Source organism: Mauremys reevesii, linkage group 4 (genome assembly GCF_016161935.1).
Source record: "Mauremys reevesii isolate NIE-2019 linkage group 4, ASM1616193v1, whole genome shotgun sequence".
In the NCBI taxonomy this organism is placed as follows: domain Eukaryota; kingdom Metazoa; phylum Chordata; order Testudines; family Geoemydidae; genus Mauremys; species Mauremys reevesii.
Genome location: NC_052626.1, coordinates 106,793,751 through 106,816,499, shown reverse-complemented (window position 1 = coordinate 106,816,499; position 22,749 = coordinate 106,793,751). Strand labels below are relative to the sequence as shown.

At 39.8% G+C, this 22,749-nt stretch overlaps 1 protein-coding gene and 1 non-coding gene across 5 annotated transcripts in view; both read left to right on the top strand.

Moving 5' to 3' along the window:
- The window catches only part of KCNQ1 (potassium voltage-gated channel subfamily Q member 1), a 552,595-nt gene that overhangs the window by 210,163 nt on the left and 319,683 nt on the right, over window positions 1-22,749 (top strand). For 3 of the 4 annotated variants that reach the window (XM_039537860.1, XM_039537864.1, XM_039537863.1), the window contains exons 11-12: window positions 4,735-4,800; window positions 10,562-10,682. In XM_039537860.1, coding sequence (XP_039393794.1) covers window positions 4,735-4,800; window positions 10,562-10,682 — 187 coding nt within the window. The remainder of the gene's footprint in view (window positions 1-4,734; window positions 4,801-10,561; window positions 10,683-22,749) is intronic. The other variant, XM_039537861.1, reaches the window with a different exon arrangement.
- Window positions 16,178-16,362, top strand: LOC120405451. The gene has a single exon (XR_005598570.1). It is a non-coding gene; the product is annotated as a U2 spliceosomal RNA (small nuclear RNA).

Below are 22,749 nucleotides of genomic sequence, written 5' to 3'. Positions count from 1 at the left end.
ATAACATACATTAAAATACTGGGCTATGGATTAATTACACAAAGGATCCAAATTATGATGGTTAAAAGCGTGTATGTGTAGGGGAGAGGGGATTGTGGTACTACCTCCTCTCTCCCCTTTCTTAGGAGTCCAAACAAGGATTATTTTCTGTTTGGCTTTGGCCACTGGCTAGTCTGGATGAGGTCTAATAGCTCTCCTCATGAAAATGCGCCACTGCAGATAGGAGAAACCTTCAACCTTGGCCTATCTGGCAGGAGAGCTAAATTCTCTGCAACTGATGCCAGAGACACCTGGTACTTAAGTCAATAGGAGGTACTATAGTTGGCCACCAACTCATCCTCCTCATCCCCTCTTGAGGTCCCTTCCACTCCTACGATTCTATGATCTCTTCCTAGCCTAATTCAAATAAGCCATATCCACAGTATGCTTACACCCAAACTTTAAACAATGACCCATGGCTGCTCTTGAAATCTGGTTTGTCACTGCAAACCATGTATGCCCTCTTCCCCTCCTGGGGTTGGTTTTGGAGTTAGAAAGCTATTACTTCAAGTTCATATAATGTAGTATTATAATAATATAATTTAGCTATTATATATAGCACTTTTCATAAATGCAGATGGTCTTCTGTGTAATTCATCAGTGTAGATTTCTTTTGTGAGATGGAGCCATACAGAAGGAGAACGGAACCTGTTTTGTAGTCCTGTTGCAATTAGAATCTTGTTGCTTTTAAAGTTACACTGTAAATTCATCAGTTATTTTACATATGATTTCTTTTTAAAGTTACTAGCATATTGTATTAAAAGCTGTTAACTTCTGTGTTTTAATTCTGGCAAAAAGAATGTTAACTGAAGCAAATGAGGTATAATTTTTAAAGGTACATTTTACAGATCATATAGATTTTTAAGCTCTTAAATTTTTTATTTAGAGAGTTGGCTGACTTTGTTTAAATTTAATGGTCATTAAAATGAGGAGGAGATTGCAGTGTTTATTGAAACCAGGCATATTTTAGTTCAGGCAGGAAGTCTAATGTCCTTATGTCATTCTGGTGCACGACAGTCCTGATCCCTATCTTCCTTGCTTTTTCATTCCTCCTGGGCTTCTCCTGAGTAACAATTGCCACTTATACTCTGTTGTGCCAAACGCTATTGTAATTAGCAGGTGAACAAGGATAAAGTTGACTCTGTGGATCAACCATTGAGAAATATCTTCCTGCAAAACAGCACAGTGTGAGAGCTTTATGAATGCCTACATTTGCCAGGTCCCATCTTTGAAATTTTTGAGTCTCTAAATCTACTAAGGAGTCATATGATATGACTAGTGCCCCGTCAGTATCAACACTTTAGCTGTCAATCAAAAGTTTTCCTCTTGTTTCTTCTGACACTTATTTTCTCTCCTTTTTATCTGTGTTCCATCCTCTCAAAACTCTTACAAGTATACAGGACAAACAGGAATGTTCAAGTGGCTTGGTAAGTTGAGGAAAATAATTTTATATACAGCATGCCAGACTTTGACATTTAACATAATTTGCAGTGCTCTTGTATGTGTCTAGTAGATTGCTATAATCCCTTCACTACACAAGACACCGTGCCAGACAAAAATGTGCATTCTCACACATCTGTTCACAATCACAATATAATTAAAAAGCAGAATATCATGATGCTCTTTCATAAAATACTTGTTTATTAAGTGGCAGACATCCTCCATTCCTGTGCATCATTCATAACCAAGTTATACGCCTTTCTAAAGATGACCAAACAACCAGTAATTGAACCCAGACCATTTCCTAAACAAATAATGGGGCACCAGCAAAAATTCCAGGCACAACCTCCTATGTCATTCATACAAAAATGCATGTGTGAGTGTTGCATCTATAAAAATGCATCAGCGAAGATGGATGGTCCCTTAAAAATTAAATAATCCACTTTATCTTTTTTACAGAAAATAGCTGCGTTCTGGATTCTTTGTCCCTTTAAGTCATTATGTCAGTGTGCTTTTTCTAAGTATGCTCATGGTGGAGCTTTCTTATGACTGTTTCCTTATAACCCTTTCAATGAGTAATTCTGAAATATTTTTGAGGTTAGAGCAAGGGCTGTGCCAAACCATTAAGGCTTTAGTGAGAGTACCATGAGGCCCCACTTACAGTGGGGGGGCTGTCTCTGCAACCATTGAAGACAATGGCAAACAGCCATTGACTTAAGTAGTAGAGAATTGAATCCAAGTACTCCAGAACTTTGGATTATGCTGTCCAAAAATGTACAGGGCTGAATTCTCTACCTGGCCCACACAGAACTTGGGCACAGTGGTGATGCGGGGAAGGGGTAGGGGAGAGATGACAGGGAGCTAATTCTAGCTCCCTGATCTGCTCTGCCGAGCCCTGGTGCAACTTAAAGCTTCAGGGGGAATGGAGATGTATCTTTAATTTGCACCCACGAAGAATCATCATAGCAGAGCCTCTCTCCCATACCTTTTCCCTCCTTACCCAAGAAGTGCAATTCTGATGGTGGAATAGGCAGAGGAGAAGAGGAGTAGGAACAGCATAGTCACCTCTGCTTGCTTTGTCACTGTAGACGGGTCAGACTCACCCCTGCGGCACCTCCTGCTGGTGACTCTGGGAATTAGCTCTTTTCCAGCGCTGGAGCGCCCTCTGCAGGCCGGTGATCCGCCTGTCCTCTGGCCCCCGTGTCCCTCCCTGGACCTGGTGCCCTTTCACATGGGGTGCTGCCCCTGGCAGTAACCCCTTTCTCTCTGGGTCTCCCCTCCTTGGGGAACCCCCACCCTCTATCCCCACCTTGCCTCAGTATATGGCTACTGTCAGTCATTGTCTAGCCCGACACTCTGGGGCAGACTGCAGTATCAGCCTACTCATCACTGGCAAGGAGGGTTTGGACCTGCTGCCTTGGCCTACCCCTGGGCTGCCCTCTGCAACCCCCCGTACCTGTTGGCCCACTGCTAGGCCGCAGCCTGGGGCTTTCTAGGCTGGAGCTCCCCAGCTCCTCAGCTTTTCCCCAGCCCTGCTTCACTCAGGTATCTTATCTCAGTTCCCTGCAGCCAGGCCCTTCTCCCTCTGAATGCAGAGAGAGACGGCTGGGCCTCTGGCCTCCCTGGCCTTTTATAGGGGCCAGCTGTGGCTCAGTTTGGGGCGTGGCCTCACCTGCAGCCACTCCCTCAATCAGCCCAGCTTTTAGAGCAGCAGCTCTCAAGCCCTGCCAGGCCACTTTTAAACCCCTCAGGGCAGGAGCAGGGGCCACCCTGCTACAGTCACCAAGAGATTCCCCGAACACGAGGAATTCTCAGAGAGGGCTCTCCAGCAAGTATAAAATCATTTTATGTTTCCTACACAGGCATTAAGTGAACTCTGTAGACCTGAGACTCTGGTCCCCAGTGTCCTTAAAATGGTTTTAGGGGAGAAAGGAAGAAAGAGAGAAGAGAAGTATATATTTTGTACCTGAGTCTAGCATGGATACAATTATACACAAAAAAACGACATTAAAATAACATTATGGTTGCAAAGTGAAGCATTCCAAAGGTAGGAAATGCCAGAATTAAGGTTACCTGTGCAACCTTAGGGATAGTCATGCTCAGCCCCTACAGCATCAGGCTGCAGCATGCTGAATTGTTCTGTGACATGGTGCATTTGCAGTCCAGTCACCATGTAGGAGCAGTAAAGGAATGGTGCATGCTCCATGCAGATGGAATCTTTGGAGAATTTAGCTGCCAAACTCTGGTACATCTCTTCTGCGCCTGTGAGCATGACTGAGGTGGAGTCTCATAAATTGGGCAGTTTTTCAAGGGAACAGCAAAAGACACATCCCTGACATCAGGAGGACACACCACTGCAAAGCATGGGAGGTACCACAGTTTGTCAACAAAACAACTTCAAGAATGGTTTGAATGATGGCAAAACAACATATTTTTTAGCTAATCTCATTCTTGGAAACAACTGAAACATTTTAGCTGAAACTTCCCCAAGAAATTCAGCCTGAGGCAGACACCTAGTGTGGGAAATTTCAGCCCAAATGGTTAAAGTTTAGCAAGGCTATAAGCAATTGAGAGCAGGTTGTTATAATGGGAAATGTCCACCTATAGTATAATGTACTAAAGAGCCAAAAAAAATGACAGGAAGTTACACTATGACCTCCAAGGGCCAGATTGAGTCTGGTCCTTATTTGGTTATTTGTGAGAGGTAGCGCACAAGGAGACTCATCTTGCTGGCACTTGTGTGGACTGCGGAAATGTCAGGCAGAATTACCTTCCCTGCACTCAGAGGAATAGAAGGGAGTCTCCATCCCTATTCCCTGGAGGCACATGGCTCCACAAAAGGGACAAGGAGAAGGCATAGCTATGGCCACACCTTGCTGCAGAACAGGCTAGGTGCATGAGGGAATATTAATCTACAGCCCATAAGAGTTTATCAATAGATCTTATTCCACTGTGCATGGGAAGGTAGAGGGAGGCAGAATGCCTCCTCTTCTGGGGATTTAGTTTAAAATGATACTAAAAAGAGGCAGAAAATACTCATCAAAGCATTTTACTTATATTTAATCAATAGTAAATGAAAAGACTTGCATTAAAACTCCTTTCCTCAGTGGTTTTCCCCTTTTAATTTTAAAGATCACAGGTGCAACATAGACTTTGCATTAAAGACAGATATGTTGCAGTCTCTCCAGCTGTCTCTTTTTTTTCCTCCTCCTTTTTCTGTCTCTTGTGTGCTGTCTCATCTTTGCTGTGACTCAGACCGTCAGCAATCCTGGGCATCTCTTTCCGCACAGCAGTCGTCCTCCAGTGCTCCTCCTTCTCCAGGTAACACCCTCATTTCAATGATCTGTCTCCTTTGCAACTGCCTGTATTTCAATCTTTGCATTGCAAAGTTTGGACTTTGCCAGTTATCTGAGGTAAAATGAAGTTTTACCCCTTCTCCCCCACCCCGCCCCCCAGAAATGTTGATTTTTTTTCCCAGTGGAAATTTTAATATTGAAAAATTTCAGCTGAAAACCAAAATATTTTGTTTTTCAGGCATTCAGTTTTTTTAACAAAAAATCGAAACGTTCCACAGAAAGCAGACACTATTCATTTAGTTGAAAAACAGTTAAAATGGAAAATTTTAAACCAGCCCTATAAAAGAGTTAACCTATTTGCCCATTGTATGACTCTGTGTAGTGGCTGCAGAACAGGCTAGGTGCATGAGGGAATATTAATCTACAGCCCATAAGAGTTTATCAATAGATCTTATTCCACTGTGCATGGGAAGGTAGAGGGAGGCAGAATGCCTCCTCTTCTGGGGATTTAGTTTAAAATGATACTAAAAAGAGGCAGAAAATACTCATCAAAGCATTTTACTTCTATTTAATCAATAGTAAATGAAAAGACTTGCATTAAAACTCCTTTCCTCAGTGGTTTTCCCCTTTTAATTTTAAAGATCACAGGTGCAACATAGACTTTGCATTAAAGACAGATATGTTGCAGTCTCTCCAGCTGTCTCTTTTTTTTTCCTCCTCCTTTTTCTGTCTCTTGTGTGCATCTTTGCTGTGACTCAGACCGTCAGCAATCCTGGGCATCTCTTTCCGCACAGCAGTCGTCCTCCAGTGCTCCTCCTTCTCCAGGTAACGCCCCCATTTCAATGATCTGTCTCCTTTGCAACTGCCTGTATTTCAATCTTTGCATTGCAAAGTTTGGACTTTGCCAGTTATCTGAGGTAAAATGAAGTTTTACCCCTTCTCCCCACCCCGCCCCCCAGAAATGTTGATTTTTTTTTCCCCAGTGGAAATTTTAATATTGAAAAATTTCAGCTGAAAACCAAAATATTTTGTTTTTCAGGCATTCAGTTTTTTTAACAAAAAATCGAAACGTTCCACAGAAAGCAGACATTATTCATTTAGTTGAAAAACAGTTACAATGGAAAATTTTAAACCAGCCCTATAAAAGAGTTAACCTATTTGCCCATTGTATGTAAGCTGATAGTAAAATCGTAAAACCCGAGTTGATTTCTTAAAATATCCTCTATTAATATATTGTAAAACATTTTTACTACAGTACTTAGGTATCCCTATGCAAATACCATACTGTTGGAAAAATTCCTGTATAAATCTAGTGCTTGCTCCTCCAATCATTGGGGTATTTAGGGAGGCAGAAACTTGTAAGTTTTCCAATTCTAATGGTTATAATGTTTTCCCTACAACTTAGACTAAATGTTCCTCGCTGCCTCTCTTGTCTATTCTGTGCTCTTGTTAATTCATGAACATTGATTCTTTTCTTTACAAAAACATCCTCTTTTTCATTTTTTTACATATCTGTAGACAGTAATATCTAATACTTGAGAGGAAGCATGTACAGTGGTTAGGACCTAGGATTTTGAGAGACCTGGGTTTCAAGTCCCTGCTCCTCCATAGATTTCCTATGTGACCTTGGGCAAGTCATTTAGCCTTTCTGGGCTTCCAGTCTTCATTTGTAAAAACCTATTTCACAGTGAGAATAAGTACATTAAAGATTGTGAGTTGGTGAGATATTGCCATATAATTACCTCATATAAATAGACCAAGAGCCAACCATTTACTGATTTTATTTTTTTATATCTCACATTAGGCTTGTAAGTATCCATACCGTGGGGGCGTTTGAGCAGGGGAGACAGTAATTCATGGTTTTGGTACAGATTTTTTTTTTTTAATTTTTGAATTTCTCTGACCTTCTCAGAGTTCTTTGGTCTGAAATTAGGACAGATTTTTCACTAGATCAGGTTTGCTTCTCCCTGCTTAGAGGAAGCAGTTGTGCACCAGCGCTAGGGAGTGGGAATGGGTGCTTCAGACAAGGACTGGCCATGAGCTGTCCCTAAGTAGTTTCCAGAAAATTCCAGGTGAAACAAACAGGCAATAGCTTCACTTTAAAGTAAATATAATGCCCATGTTATTATCTTCTTGTTACTCTCAGGAGAGAGTGTATCCTTATATTTTTCAAATCTGGTGAGGGACAACCTTAATTTCTTCTTTCCTTTTTCATCTGTCATTTCTATATTAAACAGAAAAGCAATAATTGTAACAATCCAACAATTACAAATCCTCTTGCAAGCAATGTCTCATGTGGGTACAGTATAACAAGTGCTTGGCAAGCACTCAGCGGCGACTCCAGGCACCAGTGCTCCAAGCGCGTGCCTGGGGTGGAAAGCCGCAGGGGGCAGCCTGCTGGTCCCTGCCAGGGCGGCAGTCAGGCAGCCTTCGGTGGCTTGCCTGCGGGATGTCCGCCGGTCCTGCGGATTTGGTGACAATTCGGCGGCGGGTACGCCAAAGCTGCGGGACCGGCGGACCTCCCACAGGCAAACTGCCGAATCCGTGGGACTGGGGATCTCCTGCAGGCAAGCCACCGAAGGCAGCCTGCCTGCCGTGCTTGGGGTGGCAAAAAAAGCTAGAGCCCCCCCTGCAAGCACTGCATGTGGCTTTAAGTTCGATAGCACTGTCGTTAGTAATCAGAATGCATGAAGAGACATTTAGATTTCTCCTTAGGAAACTGTTTTCATCCATGCCTGGCAGAACACTGAATGTTCAGTATTTATTTAGTAACAGCCAAAGAAATTAGTTTAACAAAAAATATTTAAGGCCCTGTAAAGTTGTACATTTTCAGCTGGAATTCTTCTTCTCTTTTTCATAACCTCTGTCCTGAATGTGGCTGTGTTAATCCAACGGATATTACTCAGAATAAAAAGCTGATGCTGAAGTTCACTGCTATTTGCTATATAATTCTCATTGTGTTACTGCTAATATTGGTCCTAGAGTAACACTGTGGTTAAGGAACCCTGTTTTTAAGCAGCTAGTACTGGAGTAAAACCTTGCTGTATTTTAAATTTTTTCCAGATGTTCTCTATCTTGCTCCTATTAAAGTCAGCGAAAGCAAAACCCCCATTAAGTTCATTGGGAGCAGGATCATGCACTTGATCTACTCCTTACAAATAAAATGGCCAAGAATTGTGAGTTGATCCCCTCCCTACACCTCCTGATTTGGGCTAAAAGCACAATAGTCGATGTTCTACAGTCAACGAAGGAGGTATAAATTGACATCATACTTTAATTTCAGGGTTATAAAACTTCCAAGGCCTGTGTGCATTGTGAAATGTTCATGACTTCTGGGATACAAGGCATAGCGGACCTGTGCCTTTGGTTAATGCTCTAAAAAACTTGCATTTGTGTTTAATTATGTATTTCTGTGGTGTTCATTTTACTTTGTGTTTTAATCTTATTTCTGTGTGTTGCTGCTTACCGTCAGACTGTAAAGTGCCTTGACAAGTATGAGAGATGCTCTGTAAATGAGTAAATAAATGTTTCATAGAACGATATAGCTAGTTGCCCAGGATATGGTTGCTGTAAAGTGGCCACCACTATCAACATTTATTCAGCTATTAAAGAATGTTGTTTGATGTTATTTCCTATTATTTGTTTGTATAACATTGTGCACATTTATGGTGCTGTATAAATATTAAAATGTGACGTATAAGGAAATTCTATCACTGAGTGCTAATGATGGGTAAACATTCACTTTTTAATGTCTGCCATTGTAATTATACTCTAGAAAGTTGTTTTAAGGAAGAAACATGAGGTAGAAATTACTTAAAAAGAGAGAATTAAATTCTGCCATTGGTTATGCTCATGTATTGTTGCCTGAGCATAACTAAGATCGGGAAATGGTCCATAGTGTGTTAGATTCTTATCAGACAATATTTCTTAGTATCACATCTAAAGTGTCCATCACTGTAGCATCTGAGTGTTCTTTATTTAAATGCTCAAATATCAGGGACACACACAAATGGGAAGTAGGTCTCTACTTCTGTGCTTCCCAGAACAATGATCATTTTAACACAAATGGGCCTGAGCTCCACCAAATGGAAATTTTTGTATTAGCTACCTGAACTGGAGGTTCTTGCACAGCAGCTTCTCCTTTGCTATAGGATTTGGCATTAGAGTGTCACATGAAGGAGAATCTGGGGAACTACAGACTGGTCAGCCTCACTTCAGTCCCTGGAAATATCATAGAGCAGGTTCTCAAGGAATCCATTTTGAAGCACTTGGAGGAGAGGAAGGTGATCAGGAACAGTCAGCATGGATTCACCAAGGGCAAGTCATGCCTGACCAACCTGATTCCCTTCTATGATGAGAGAACTGACTCTGTGGATATGGGGAAAGCAGTGAACCTGATATATTTTGACTTTAGCAGAGCTTTTGATATGGTCTCCCGAAGTATTCTTGCCAGCAAGTTTAAAAAGTATGGATTGGATAAATGGACTATTAGGTGGATAGAAAGCTGGCTAGATCATTGGGCTCAATGGGTAGTGATCAACGACTCAATGTCTAGTTGACAGCAGGTATCAAGCAGAGTGCCCCAGGGGTCGGTCCTGGGGCCGGTTTTGTTCAACATCTTCATTAATGATCCGGATGATGGGATGGATTGCACCCTCATCAAGTTCACAGATGACACTATGCTGGGGGGAGAGGTAGATACCCTGGAAGGTAGGGATAGGATCCAGTGTGACCTAGACAAATTGGAGGATTGGGCCAAAAGAAATCTGATGAGGTTCAACAAGGACAAGTGCAGAGTTCTGCACTTAGGATGGAAGAATCCTGTGCACTGCTACAGGCTGGGGACCAAATGGCTAAGAGGCAGTTCTGCAGAAAAGGGCCTAGGGATTACAGTGGATGAGAAGCTGGATATGAGTCAACAGTGAGCCCTTGTTGCCAAGAAGGCTAACAGCATATTGGGCTGCGTAGGAGCGTTGCTGGCAGATTGAGGGAAGTGATTATTCCCCTCTATTCGGCACTGGTGAAGCCACATCTGGAGTATTGCATCCAGTTTTGGTCCCCCCACTACAGAAAGGATATGGACAAATTGGAGGGATTCCAGTGGAGGGCAAAGAAAATGATTAGGGGTCTGGGGCACATGACTTATGAGGAGAGGCTGAGGGAACTGGACTTGTTTAGTCTGCATAAGAGAAAAGTGAGGGGGGATTTGATAGCAGCCTTCAACTACCTGAAGGGGGGTTCCAAAGAGGATGGAGCTAGGCTGTTCTCAGTGCTGGCAGATGACAGAACAAGAAGCAGTGGTCTCAAGTTGCAGTGGGGGAGGTCTAGGTTGGATATTAGTAAAAACGATTTCACTAGGAGGGTGGTGAAGCACTGGAATGGGTTACCTAGGGAAGTGGTGGAATCTCCATCCTTAGAGGTTTTTAAGGCCCTGCTTGACAAAGCCTTGGCTGGGATGATTTAGTTGTGGTTGGTCCTGCTTTGAGCAGGGGGTTGGACTAGATGATCTCCTGAGGTCTCTACCAATTCTAATCTTTTATGATTCTATGATCAGATACTGAAATTCTTGTGCAAGAAGAGAAATTTTAAGTCTCAATTTGCTCTCATTGCACCCTTATCTTGTTTACAGATTTATTCTAGTATCTTTATTTTGTTTTTAAGTCTCTCTTGTTTGTACCTTTTGAAATATTATAATATGTCCTCATAAGCAGCAAACCTGTTGTATAGCCTTTTTAAAAACAGCTACAAACTACTGCTCTAACCCTTATCTGCTTATTTCCTCACAGTGAAAAAGAGTCCTGCATTTTTAGATGTGAACACGGTACCCTTCATCAGGACCAACAGCTTTGCAGATGAGCTTGACCTGGAGGGTGAAACTTTGCTGACCCCAATAACTCACATCTCACAGTAAGTCACTAACTATTGAATCATGCAGTCATTGACTTTAGACTAGTGCAGTTGGAGGAGCTGAAATATGGCACTGATAGGACTATCTCAGATATTTGTATCAAACTGTTTTACCTTGAAGTTGGTATATTCTGTCCTGAGTGCCAATAAATCTTAATGTTGACTTAAAGAAGAGTTCATTCTTCTGTGACATGAGGTTCTGGTTTTTAGCTAATGTCCATGGACAGCTGGTGGTTGATAGCCTCAAGATTTTCCTAGAAAGATACTTTGTGAAGCGCTCTTCTATTGAGAATTATGTTACACTCAACACCGTTCTCCAGAGAAATGTCTCCAAAATGTGTGTCTTGAAATGTTTCTTTCCTGAAATACAGGCCTTTTGTTTTCAACTGTAACCCCTGTAAAAGTGACTCTTTCAAGGTGACATAAAGTAGAGAAAATTATCATTTGTGCCCTTTATTGCTGCTTTGTGATGTGTAAAGGTAGCCGGGAAAAGGGTTGCACTTTTTGTTTGTTTCTTTTTAAAGGGTTCTGTTTGTCAGCTATGTTAGAAATATTAGGCCCTGACTTCCTATTCTGTGCTGGTGGATTCCTCAGAAGAGTGGAGATCCAATGGGATCATGATATTACAAGAGAAAATAGATTGAAATCTGAGCGGTTTGAGAAGAGAAGGGATTTTTATTAAGATGGTTTAAACCCCGTCATGTTGTTTTTTGGTTCTGTTTGTTTGCTTTTATTAGCATCTATTTAAGTCAGACTCCTGACAGATGCTTGGGAGAAGCCTTTTTCTTCATCCCTGTACTAGAGGACTGAGAGAGATTCTCCCACTCCAGTTCACAGAGTACTTCAGCAAAACAAGGCAAGAAAATTATTAACTACTACTTTGCCTGCTGGTCTCTGTGTATTCCATGGTGGGTGTACACCTGTACTCCATGTGCCTGGAGTCAGAGAATTCTTGAAAGCAGTGTCCGTTGGTCTGCACATGTGCCTTTGTTCTCCTTATACCTCCAACTGAGGAGGTGAAGGACAGAGCGGACTGACCTCCTCTCCAGTTACATCTTAATCACTGCATGGCCTGAGTCAGAACAGTCAGACCCAGGTTTGGGGGACCTGGCCTGACTCAGCAAGGAGTCTGTTTCCTGTGCCATGAGGTTTGAGTTAGGAGCGAGGAAATCTGCTCCCACAGATCCCCCATTGGGGTCTTATCGGGAAGGCAGGGAACGCTCTGATAAGCATGAGAAAGACCTTTCTCTAAGTTGACTTCAAAGAGGTCTGATCCAACCCAGCTTAAGTTGAGCAAGATCTTCCTGCTTAGCCCATGAGAATTTAGAATATCTTAAGTCTCAGGGTCATGACAAGAAAGTCCACAAATCCCAGGACTTTATCGGAACCAGACTGCACTCTGGCAGCGCAGCAACACTGGAACTGATGGCACCAATAAAAGGCGACCATTGGGAGATTCAACCACTGATGGTACTGGCACTGTCTCTCCTGACTGTGGCGCAACAAACACTAACTGCTCCACCTCCCCCACTAAGTAAGCCTCTTTTGCGAGAATGGCAGAATTTTACAGCAAACAAAAAGTCTACATTGTCAGCTAAACTTTAAACACTCATGTACTTGTGGGAGGAGAAATGTGAGAATCTTGTGCTGAAAGATTTCTTATTTGCTCAATCAGAAGGAGGAAGTAATAAATTTTCATAGGCCTTCAGGCAGGAATAACTGAGGAGCAAAACCAGATCTGACATTTTCCTTTCCATATTTTGTTTTAATTCACCACACGAGTCATGGACTTGTTTCTTTTAAAACAAGTTTTGGGGTCAAGATCTTCTGAGTATCCTCCTTGGACTTGGGAGTCACTCCGCAATAAAATGGTATGCTTATAATTAGATCACTTAACTGGTGTTACATTTCAGAAAGTTTTTTTAATTTATGAAAACTTGCAACAGAATTCTGCACGTATACATTCATCAGCTGAAGATTCTCTCATTACATTGGCAACCTAGTTTGTTAGTAGCATGCTTGTTTCTCATTTTTACTTCCTAATTCCTCAATCAGAATCTGTGGTATAATCCTGCAGATGCTCTAGTTGTGAGTGCCGAAGTGCTGCAGAATATACCTCTTTATATAGATTATGATATTGAGCTTCTCTAATGTTAACAATGAAAGACAGTTTGCTAAAGAGAGATACAAATGGGTAGGACTTTTTTTTTCTTTAAAAAAATCTTGTTTCAAATTACCAAGAACGTAATAGCCTTAGACAATGGATGTTAACAGATTTTTAAAGTTTTGTTTCATTTAGACGTTGCGCATATCACTTATAATGCAATGCATATATGTCCTGAAAAACATAAAGTATTCCTAAAAATGAGAGGACATCGAACAAGGAGGATGATTTGTACATTGAAACTTTCACAGTTTTGTAACTATCAAGTGTTGTGTATGTCAAGTAATAAATCTGATCAAATATTTGGGGAGGGACCCAAATATTTATGCTTGGCTTTGTTAGTGAAACAAGAGGTGTGCTTATGTGGATTATTCAAAAACAAGCTGCTGTGTTGCATTTCAGTATGCATTTGATACTATGATCCTAAAGCAAGGTATGGTACTACTAAACATTTGATTGGACTTTTCCTTGCGTTATTTGGACACATGCTTCTTTCTCATTCTTCCCTTCAAAGACTGTAAGGAGCAAATGTATATAAAATTGTTACATGTCATCCATTCCATGTGTAGGACCTGAAAGTTTGGTGTCTGGATATAATGTTAGACGTGAAATTTAGGACTGAGCAATATACATACCATCTAACAAGTGCCCACTCCACACCCATTGTACAATTTGCGATATAAAAACACAAGTGGTTTGTGGTAACAGATCTTTGTCATATGTATGTCTTAAGTTGCCACAGTTGAAAATTATGATTTATTTCCCAAGGGAATCCAGAAATGTGCTTTTTCTATGTATTCGTGGCTGTGGTTATGAATGTCTTTTACTTCCTTAAAGTCCATTTTCTTTAACATATATTTAAAAAATGGTGCTTCATATTTAACAGTCTGTATTGATATAGCACCTGTCATGCAATTATGTATTCCAGAATACATTACAAAAAGAGCTAACTATAAAACTAATTAGTGTGGAAAAGTCAGATCAAACGAAACTGCAGCTTAGACTTTAATAGCAATCTATATTCTGTAGAAGAAACAGTGGTGTGAAGACCATTTCAAAGCCCAGGTGCATAACAAATAGTATCTCTTAATCCAGGGATGCATGGATTTGGAATTAGTAAGAATATGTGCTGTTGAATTATAGACCCCTCATAACATATGAGTTAGTTTCTCCAGAAGACTCTGGAAATGAGCCCCAGAATAGATTTTGATTCTATAAGCCACAAAAGCATGAGTAAGACTTGCTCTGTTAATTGGAGACATATGATTGGCAACATACCTGGAAATTGATTTTACCTCAGAGTATAAAAATACTTCCTTTTGACAGGCAATGTAAATCCTGTGGCAAAAAATGTAGGTTACCTACTGTACTATTAGCAGAAGTACTTGGCAACATTCATATTAAAAATAATATGGCTACATTTCTATTTGTCTCACTTACTTTGGATGGATAGTAACCTTTTATACCTCAGAATCTCTAGTATTGCACTTTTTAGCATGCTAGGCATAGCCTTAAAATCTCTTTACAATTAATAAATATCTAAGGTCCTGGCCCTGCAAAGATTTATGCACTTAGTTAACTTTAGGCAAGTGAGCAGTCCCACTGAACTTAATAGGACTATTCATCTACATAAAGTTAGTTGTGTGTAAATCTTTGTGGGATTAAGGCCTAAATATATATTATAAAAGTATTTCTCTGGAGATGAATAAGCTAATTACTGATGCCCAATTCTATGATCTTTCCAGGGGGGTATTGCATAGGGAAGGATTGCTGTATCAGGATATTTGTTTAGAAAACTCTAATTGAAAAATTCATAAATACTTGAGAGAATCGATATACAAGGTTAAGTTTGAGCCTCAGTCTTCAACCAAGAACATGGTTAACAAACTGCAAATATAGACCTATAACCAGGCATAGAAATGTACAATATGATTGCAAGGGACAGTGATTCCATTGCTTGTCTCCATCTTTCCATACCTTGAGAACAAGAAAGGCTTCATAAGCAGGAACATCCAGTCTGAGATGCCACAGTTCCTGTGTGTGTGTGTGTGTAGCTGTCAAATCTCACCTGTAAAATGAACCTACTGAGCAGCATAGCAATGTGTTAAATAGAATGTTGTACAAAATTATGCGTCTCATGGATATTTTGACTGTTTACATAACTTTGTGGGCAGTGGTTCTTCTATTTAAAAAAAAAGTAAATCTCAGCAATAGTAATATCATAGTTCTTCTTTGGACCTGTCCTTTTCTTCTCCTCTCTAACTGGCATGTTTCCCTATCCTCTTCTGCTCCTCTTTGTACCCTGTGATTTGTTTTGTTTTAATTGTTTTTCCCTCTTTGAAAGAACATTGACAAAAAGAGTGTTACTTATAGTTCAGTCTCCCCCACAAAGGGACTTGTTCTTGTCATGTCAATTTCAAATGTAAATGTCATTGTAATGCTTTTTTTAACTTTACAAATCACAATAATTGAAACTATAAAAATAAATTTATAAAACTAAGCATGCACAGGAAAATAAGCCAAATGAGTGAAACAGATGGGCAGCAGGGAGACTGGTTGTTTTGGGTATTTCTCTCCTCTTTAAACTCCATATACATTCTGATATAGTTATCATTCGTGACCTTATTTAGGGCTAAAACAAACAAAAATGGTGCTGTGAGTTATCTCTGAAGTGGTTTCCAATTCCAAATGATCTGAAAAATAAGATCATTTCCCTCATTTATTTCTTCATGCTTTTATTTGTTCTAGCTTCCCTCCCCCGCACCCGCCATTCAACAGCTAATCAGCTAATGGACCATGTTTACCCAGTTCTGAGTATGTAAATAGTCAGTGATTTTCCAGTTGTTAATTATAATCTTTAGGTAGATGACAATAAGTCCTCAGTCTTTTTTCCCAGATGAGCCTGTATTAATGGGGAAAAGGGATGATTTATATACTCATTTTAAGTATACAGGCAACTGTAGGTGAGGTTGAATGACTTGTGAAGAACAGTGTCCGATTGTAAGAGGAAATATAAATGTTACTTGGATGCTAGTTTGTGTAGAGTGCTAGTTCTGTAGTCAGCTTGTAATGTATTGGCTAATAGAGCTTGGTTTGAAAAGTAGAAAAAAAGTGCAGAAAATTTAATCTCTTAGGGTACGTCCATACTTACGGCCGGGTCGACGGGTAGCGTTCGACTTCTCGGAGTTCGAACTATCGCGTCTAATCTAGACATAATCTGACAGACTATGTATATGTATGTGCTGCCTAACACCAAAACGTTAACATCCCCCCACAATCTGTATGTAACCCCCAATGACACAATAACTGACGCATCAAACACTTTGTATCGTTTATTTTAAATATTCTCTAATAAAATTTAAATCTGTTCTTATCAGTTTAATATCTGATATGTCCTTTATTTGAGGACTGTATATTAAATTGATTTTTGGAGCAGGGAGTTGGAATAGGAGCTTGCTCCATCCACTCCATGCATCAGCCTGGTATTGCAGTACTTCTGGGCACGGTGCACCTCCCCCAGGGAGAACACGGTGGTTCAAAAAAACAAAACAAAAAAAATAGATCAAAACTTTGTGCCTTGTAGATAGAGCTTTGCTTCTTGGTCTTCTAGGTATTTGAGAGCTGTATAGTAAATTGATTTTTTTTGGAACTGGAGCTTGCTCACTCCGAACGCACTCCCGTCGACTCCGGAACTCCACCACCGCGAACGGCGGTGGCAGAGTCGATGGGGGAGCTGCGGACTTCGATCCCGCGGCGTCTGGACAGGTAAGAAGTTCGAACTAAGGTAGTTCGACTTCAGCTACGCTATTCGTGTAGCTGAAGTCGCGTACCTTAGTTCGACCCCACACCCTAGTGTAGACCAGGCCTTAGATTAATAGATTACTTGATCTAGCCTCCTTTTTGTGACTGGTTTGTACACCACTAAGGTACTAGACTCTCTCTTTTACATCAAGTAGAGTAGGCTTATACTTTTGGAGCCAAACATCCTGGGTTCTTTCCCCAATGCTGCATGTGCCTGGTTTAGCTGATAACTAGTGTCTTGTGTGTATAGAACATATTGCTGAATTTGAAATCGGGGTGGCTCAAGGCACCAGCACGCCAAGCACGTGCCTGGCGCGGCAAGCCATGGGGGGCGCTCTGCCGGTCACCGCGAGGGCGGCAGGCAGGTTGCCTTCGGCGGCATGCCTGTGGAGGGTCCGCTGGTCCCGCAGCTTCAGCGGAACTCCTGCAGACGTGCCGCCAAATCCGCAGGACCGGGGACCTCCCGCAGGCAAGCTGCCGAAGGCAGCCTGCCTGCAGTGCTTGGGGCGGCAAAATACCTAGAGCCGCCCCTGTTTGAAATTCTGCAAACCTCAGATACTTGGGAGGACTATATATAACTGTCTCTCCCTGTGATCATATTATTTCTAGGGGCTGCTCTATAAATTATACAAGATCCTGGAGATCTCCACTAGGCCACAGGGAGGACTTTGCATTGAAACTAAAAGTGCAGGGTTCTACCTTCATTAATGTGTGTGAGCAGATGACTATTATATATGAGTCTACAGCACAGGGATTCAATACAAGTGAAATTATCATTGCTAGACACATTCAAACATCCTTAAATGTCAGTTTCTGAGCTAGTGGTCATGTGATAGCTGTAAGAGTAATTTTTGTTAATGAAAACATCTTGTGTTTAAATGTGAAGTAAAACCTAGTATTAATATTATATGTATATGTATATAGTGACTACAGGTGAGCAGGAAACAGTCTTCCCATCCCATGAAAATTTTTGAGATCTAGAAAAATGTGTCCCTGTCCCAAATTGGGATGAAAAGTCAAAATCTCAAAATTTTTCACAAACTGAAAATAAATAAATAATTGGTTCAGGTCAATTAATAGGTTTTGTTTTGATAATTTTTGTTTTTATTTCTATTATTTTTTGAATTTTTTTTACTATAGCTTAAATTTCAAAGCAAAAACTCATTTTGAACTAGAAAAACAGAATTTTTTGTTTTGAAAATATCAAAGTGAAACATTCCAGTGATTTTAAAAACCTTTTTTTAATTGAAAATTTTGTTAAAAACAGCCCTTTCCTATAAAAAATTTCAGGTTTGAATAAGCAGCATTTTCTGACGCAGAAACATTTTTGTCAAAAAACTCCATACCATAATAAGGACCATGATTTTCAAAAGTTGGAGCCTAAAGCTTGGCTCCTCAGTCTCATTTAGACACCTGAAATAAATAGCCTGATTTTTCAAAGTTTCTATTGGTCTCAGTGGGACTTCTAGAGTAGTAATGTGCTAGTCAACATGAGTAAGGATTTTAGAAAAGAGCATAAAATGAACACCAACTGTCGTAAGAATGTATGACCTAATGTTAAACTAATATAAGGTTAGTTTGCTTAAATCTTAGTCTCCGAATTGTGAATATAGTTGTTAATATAATTCTTTGAATGTCTGTCTCTCTGACATTCCTCCCCCTCCCTCTCCATTTTGAAAAGATTATCACAGACATAGAAGACAGTAAGGAATGGCTTACTGCAGTTGCTACTTAAAGCAGTTTCCAAACTTAACCATCCATGTTATTAATAATGCCTTGCTTTATTAAATAGTGATCACTCTAAAAAACTTGCATGATTTTTTTAACTCCTATTTCTCTCAATTTGAACAATGAAAATGATTTGTCAATTTCACTTCCTAGTTCCTGGTTATCGAATACTCCGTATGTTTCAGTGTTCATGCACTAGTATTTTATTAGAAGTATTCTAGTACAGAACACTGCAGTGTTTGAGTTGGTGGTAATATAGGAGAATGTTTGTATTTTTAAAAGCAAATGTACAACTGCTTCTGTTAGAATTATGTAAAAAAAAAAAGTAATGTTGTGGAAACATTTCAGTTGATCTGAGCGTTTATTTTTACAAAATCTACATTTTAGACAAATGTGACCTGCCATTATCTCTTTAAATAATCAGTGTCTAAGATATGATAGTGTACTTGTAAATGTAAAGTAAATTTTATAAATAAATGATGTTCACACTTCAACTATAGGCATGACTTTTTAAAATCCCTATATACTGAACAGTGCAATAAATACAATAATTACATATTTTAATAAAGAAGTTTTATATTTTTTAATACCAAACATCATAAAATAAAGATGAAAAAAGAATAAAAATTGAATTGTGAATAATCCAAATACATTTTTATTACAGTAAAATACATTTGTTTAAAAAAATCTGGGATTGGACATTTCAAAATATAATTAAAATAAAAATAAAAAACAGTGCTTGTAGTGTTCAATGGTGGCATAGTTACTGTCATATTATTATTATTTTTGTACTTGTGTCTTTGCCATTTTTTATTATTAGTGGACTCTGTTTTCACTACCAGTATTTTGTCTGCTCCTTCATTTGAGAAGTAAGTGAATAGTGTCCAGAACAAACAGTGCTCAACTTAGTCTTATATCTGTCTCTTTTCTATAGGTTTATCAGTGAGTGGAAACCCTATTTGCATTGATTTGATAGTTCATATTGTAAAAGATTCCCGCTTTTATCTTCCTCTTTTATTTCCAAACGTCCTTGTGAAGTCTGAGCCAATATTGCTTTTTCACTTTCAAGTGGTCAGAGCTAATGGCAGACTTCTGCTGTCACAGGGATTCTGTTTGAAATGCAGCTAACAATATTTAAACCAGGATTTGCACAAGGCCTGTTTTATCATTAATTGCAGGGCATTCTGTAGAGCAGCAAACAGAGCAGTCACACGTAATAGACATTATAGTAGTAAGTCAGGGCTTCATTTTTTCTTATAAGCATGGCTGGTAATTGTCCTTTGCCTTTATGCCTCCCCTTATTTTATTTCCTTTCTAAAGACATGTCGTGTGTGCTTATGTGTGTGTATTGGCCAGTTTTCTTTTTTTCAGCTGTTTGATCCAAAGAATCATTTTGTATCACAATCTCAGACTCTGCACTAAATATTGCTAACAACTTCCATGCATTTAGTAATCGGCCACAAAGGGGGAGACATGTTTCATTTGAGATATTCTGTCTGCCTGGAAAAAAAATTGCACGGGCCTGTGCTTTGGTTAGAAATGATCAGAAATATCTCACTTATGTAAGACTCCAGCCACACTAGGGATGTGATCCTCTGGTCTGTTCCAACTGCTTTGGGGCCATTCCAGGATATGAAGTATCCTTAAAGCTGGCTTAACAAGCAATTTGAGGATTTCCCTTGAATCCAGGGAATCTCTGAGCGGAGTAGTAGCTCGTACACCACCATTCCTTCCTGGCCCTCAGTGCAGGGGGGTGTGATAGAGGAAAAAGATGGAGAAAGTACACCAATATCTTAGTGACCTCCGGCTGCCATATCAGAGTGGCCCTGAGGTGTCCCTAGTTTAACTTGGAGGCTGTTGGTTGCATCCCCCTGATCTGGGGGCTCTCTGGCCATAGTGGCTTAAAGCCACTTGTCAGTCCTCCCCCTGAGCTGTGCTGAGCGCAGCTCGTCTGCAGCTCAAGAACTGGGCCTAAAACTTGAAATAATGAAATATTTATTTTTTAAATAACTGTGCAATGAAAATGTGTCAGCATTTTCTACTAGTAGTATTCACAGCAAATTGTTTGCTCCTCTGTATCAGAAATTACCATCTGGAAATGTAGTTAAAGATCAAGGTTGAAATCCTAGCCCCATTAAAGAAGTGGGAGTTTTGTCATGGGCTTCAGTGGGGTCAGGATTTCACCCCATGGTTTGAAAACCTTTTTCAGGAAAACAGGATTAGTTGGGGTGGGCTGCGGGGTTGGTTGAAGAGATCTACCAACTTTCATAGCTTGAACTGAAAAGGTATATTTAGAGCCTGCTACATGTCGCATAGCTGTATCAGAGAGTTTTAATTCTGTCTTATCGCAAGTTTACTACTGCTACTAATGCTTTCACTTATTTGATATCTGTCATCTAAAATCCTTTACAGATTTTATTAAACTTTGTTTAATTAAGCCTTTTAGGAGGTAAGTAGCAATTATCCCCAGTTTACAGATGGGTAAACTGAGACACAGAGATGTTAGCATTTACATGCTATTTTTCACAGATTATTTATTCACCCTCAGCACTGGGGTATCTGAGGCCCTTCCAGTAAAGCAATAAGAAACATGACTAATGTGTTACAGGAGAAACATCATAGAATCATAGAACTTAAGATCAGAAGGGACCATTATGATCATCTAGTCTGACCTCCCGCAAGATGCAGGCCACAAAAGCTGACCCACCCACCCTTGACTCAGCTGTTGAAGTCCCCAAATCCTGATTTAAAGACTTCAAGTAGCAGATAATCCTCCAGCAAGCAACCCCTGCCCCATGCTGCGGAGGAAGGCGAAAAACCTCCAGGGCCACTGTCAATCTACCCTGGAGGAAAATTCCTTCCCGACCCCAAATATGGCGATCAGCTGAACCCCGAGCATGTGGGCAAGACTCTCCATGACTAATGTGTTGATCTTTCTCTCATCTTCTACAAAGGGGGGAAAAAATTGTATGTGCAGTGTGATGGTTGGTTGGTTTATATGTACACTGTGCTATAGGGACCATTAAATATTCTAGTCGGACCTTGTATATAAAACAGGTGGTCATGGAATTTTATTGAGTTATTCCTGTATTGAGCCCCGTGCATTTATGATCAAAGAAATGTGCCTTGCACTTTGACTTTTCTTCAGAAAGCTTTCCAGGGGAAAGAGCCAGGACAAGAACCCAGCATTTATGACTTCCAGTCACTTGCTCTAAGACCATTTTGTTTGGGTACCTTGCTATTATTTACCAATGCTCAATAAAACAATGGATGCATATTTTTTTGTCTCTTACAGTGCAAGCTATTGTGAAATCAAAACTTTGTAGAAAAATGCTAGAAATTTGCCACATATAAATTTAAAGACCAGCGCAAGAGAATATTCGTTACCCTTTGTTGTGCTCACCTAGTAAAATATGCACTTTTTCCGATGTACAAACAGTCTAGGCAGAAGTAAAGATAGCTTAGCTATTTCTTTTGTGTTGCAGTTGAATGTTACATTCTCTAGTCCCCCAGGGCTGGTATACATCTTGATTGATGTTAAGTAATTAAACCAGACTCCAGCTGCTTAGTGATTCAGAAGCACAGGGCTCCTGTGATGTAATAACAATGAGCAGCTCCACACTTACTAACTTCTATCATTTTGTTTTTCACACCATGCAGAGTAATAAGTGCAAAAACGTTTTGTGGGGAGTCAATAAAAGTGTTCCATTTTTATTTAGTATTTTACTGAGTTAAATTTATGACTATCTTGATCTAGCTCCAGAATTAAAATTAAAAGCATAAATAAAGAAACTTTTTATTTTAGTTATAAGGATAACTTTATTTGTCCTTTACATGTGATGGATACAACAGACTACTTCAAATACTGCATGGTTTATAGCTTTAAGATCTGTTGGGTGCTAAACACTTTTGAAAAAACGTGCTTGCTCTGTTCATAAAAAGTTACTTCAAGTAAATTGAGCAGGAGGTTTTAAAATGCTTTGTTAATTATACAATAAATAGCAGTTTACCAAGCTTGTGACCATAAAATACATATTATGAAGTTACAAAATATGACAAGCAATTAAATAGTGCTAATACTCATGCTGGGTTGTATGAAGTGATGTATACGAGCATATGCTATATGTACCAAATTAAAATAATGTAACAAAGATACGTGGAATGGCTGTGAAGGCTCTGTAATAGGAGTATCTCTTGGATATCGATACAAGATGTAGGAATCCAAATCAATATCAAAATCAGAATATAAACCAAAATATATACTTGACCAGCAGCACTTTAGTTTATTATCAGATACAGAACTATTTAGTAACAAAAATTCTCATCTGTCTAATCTGATTGAATAAAAAACATATAGTGTGGATTGGAGAGGAG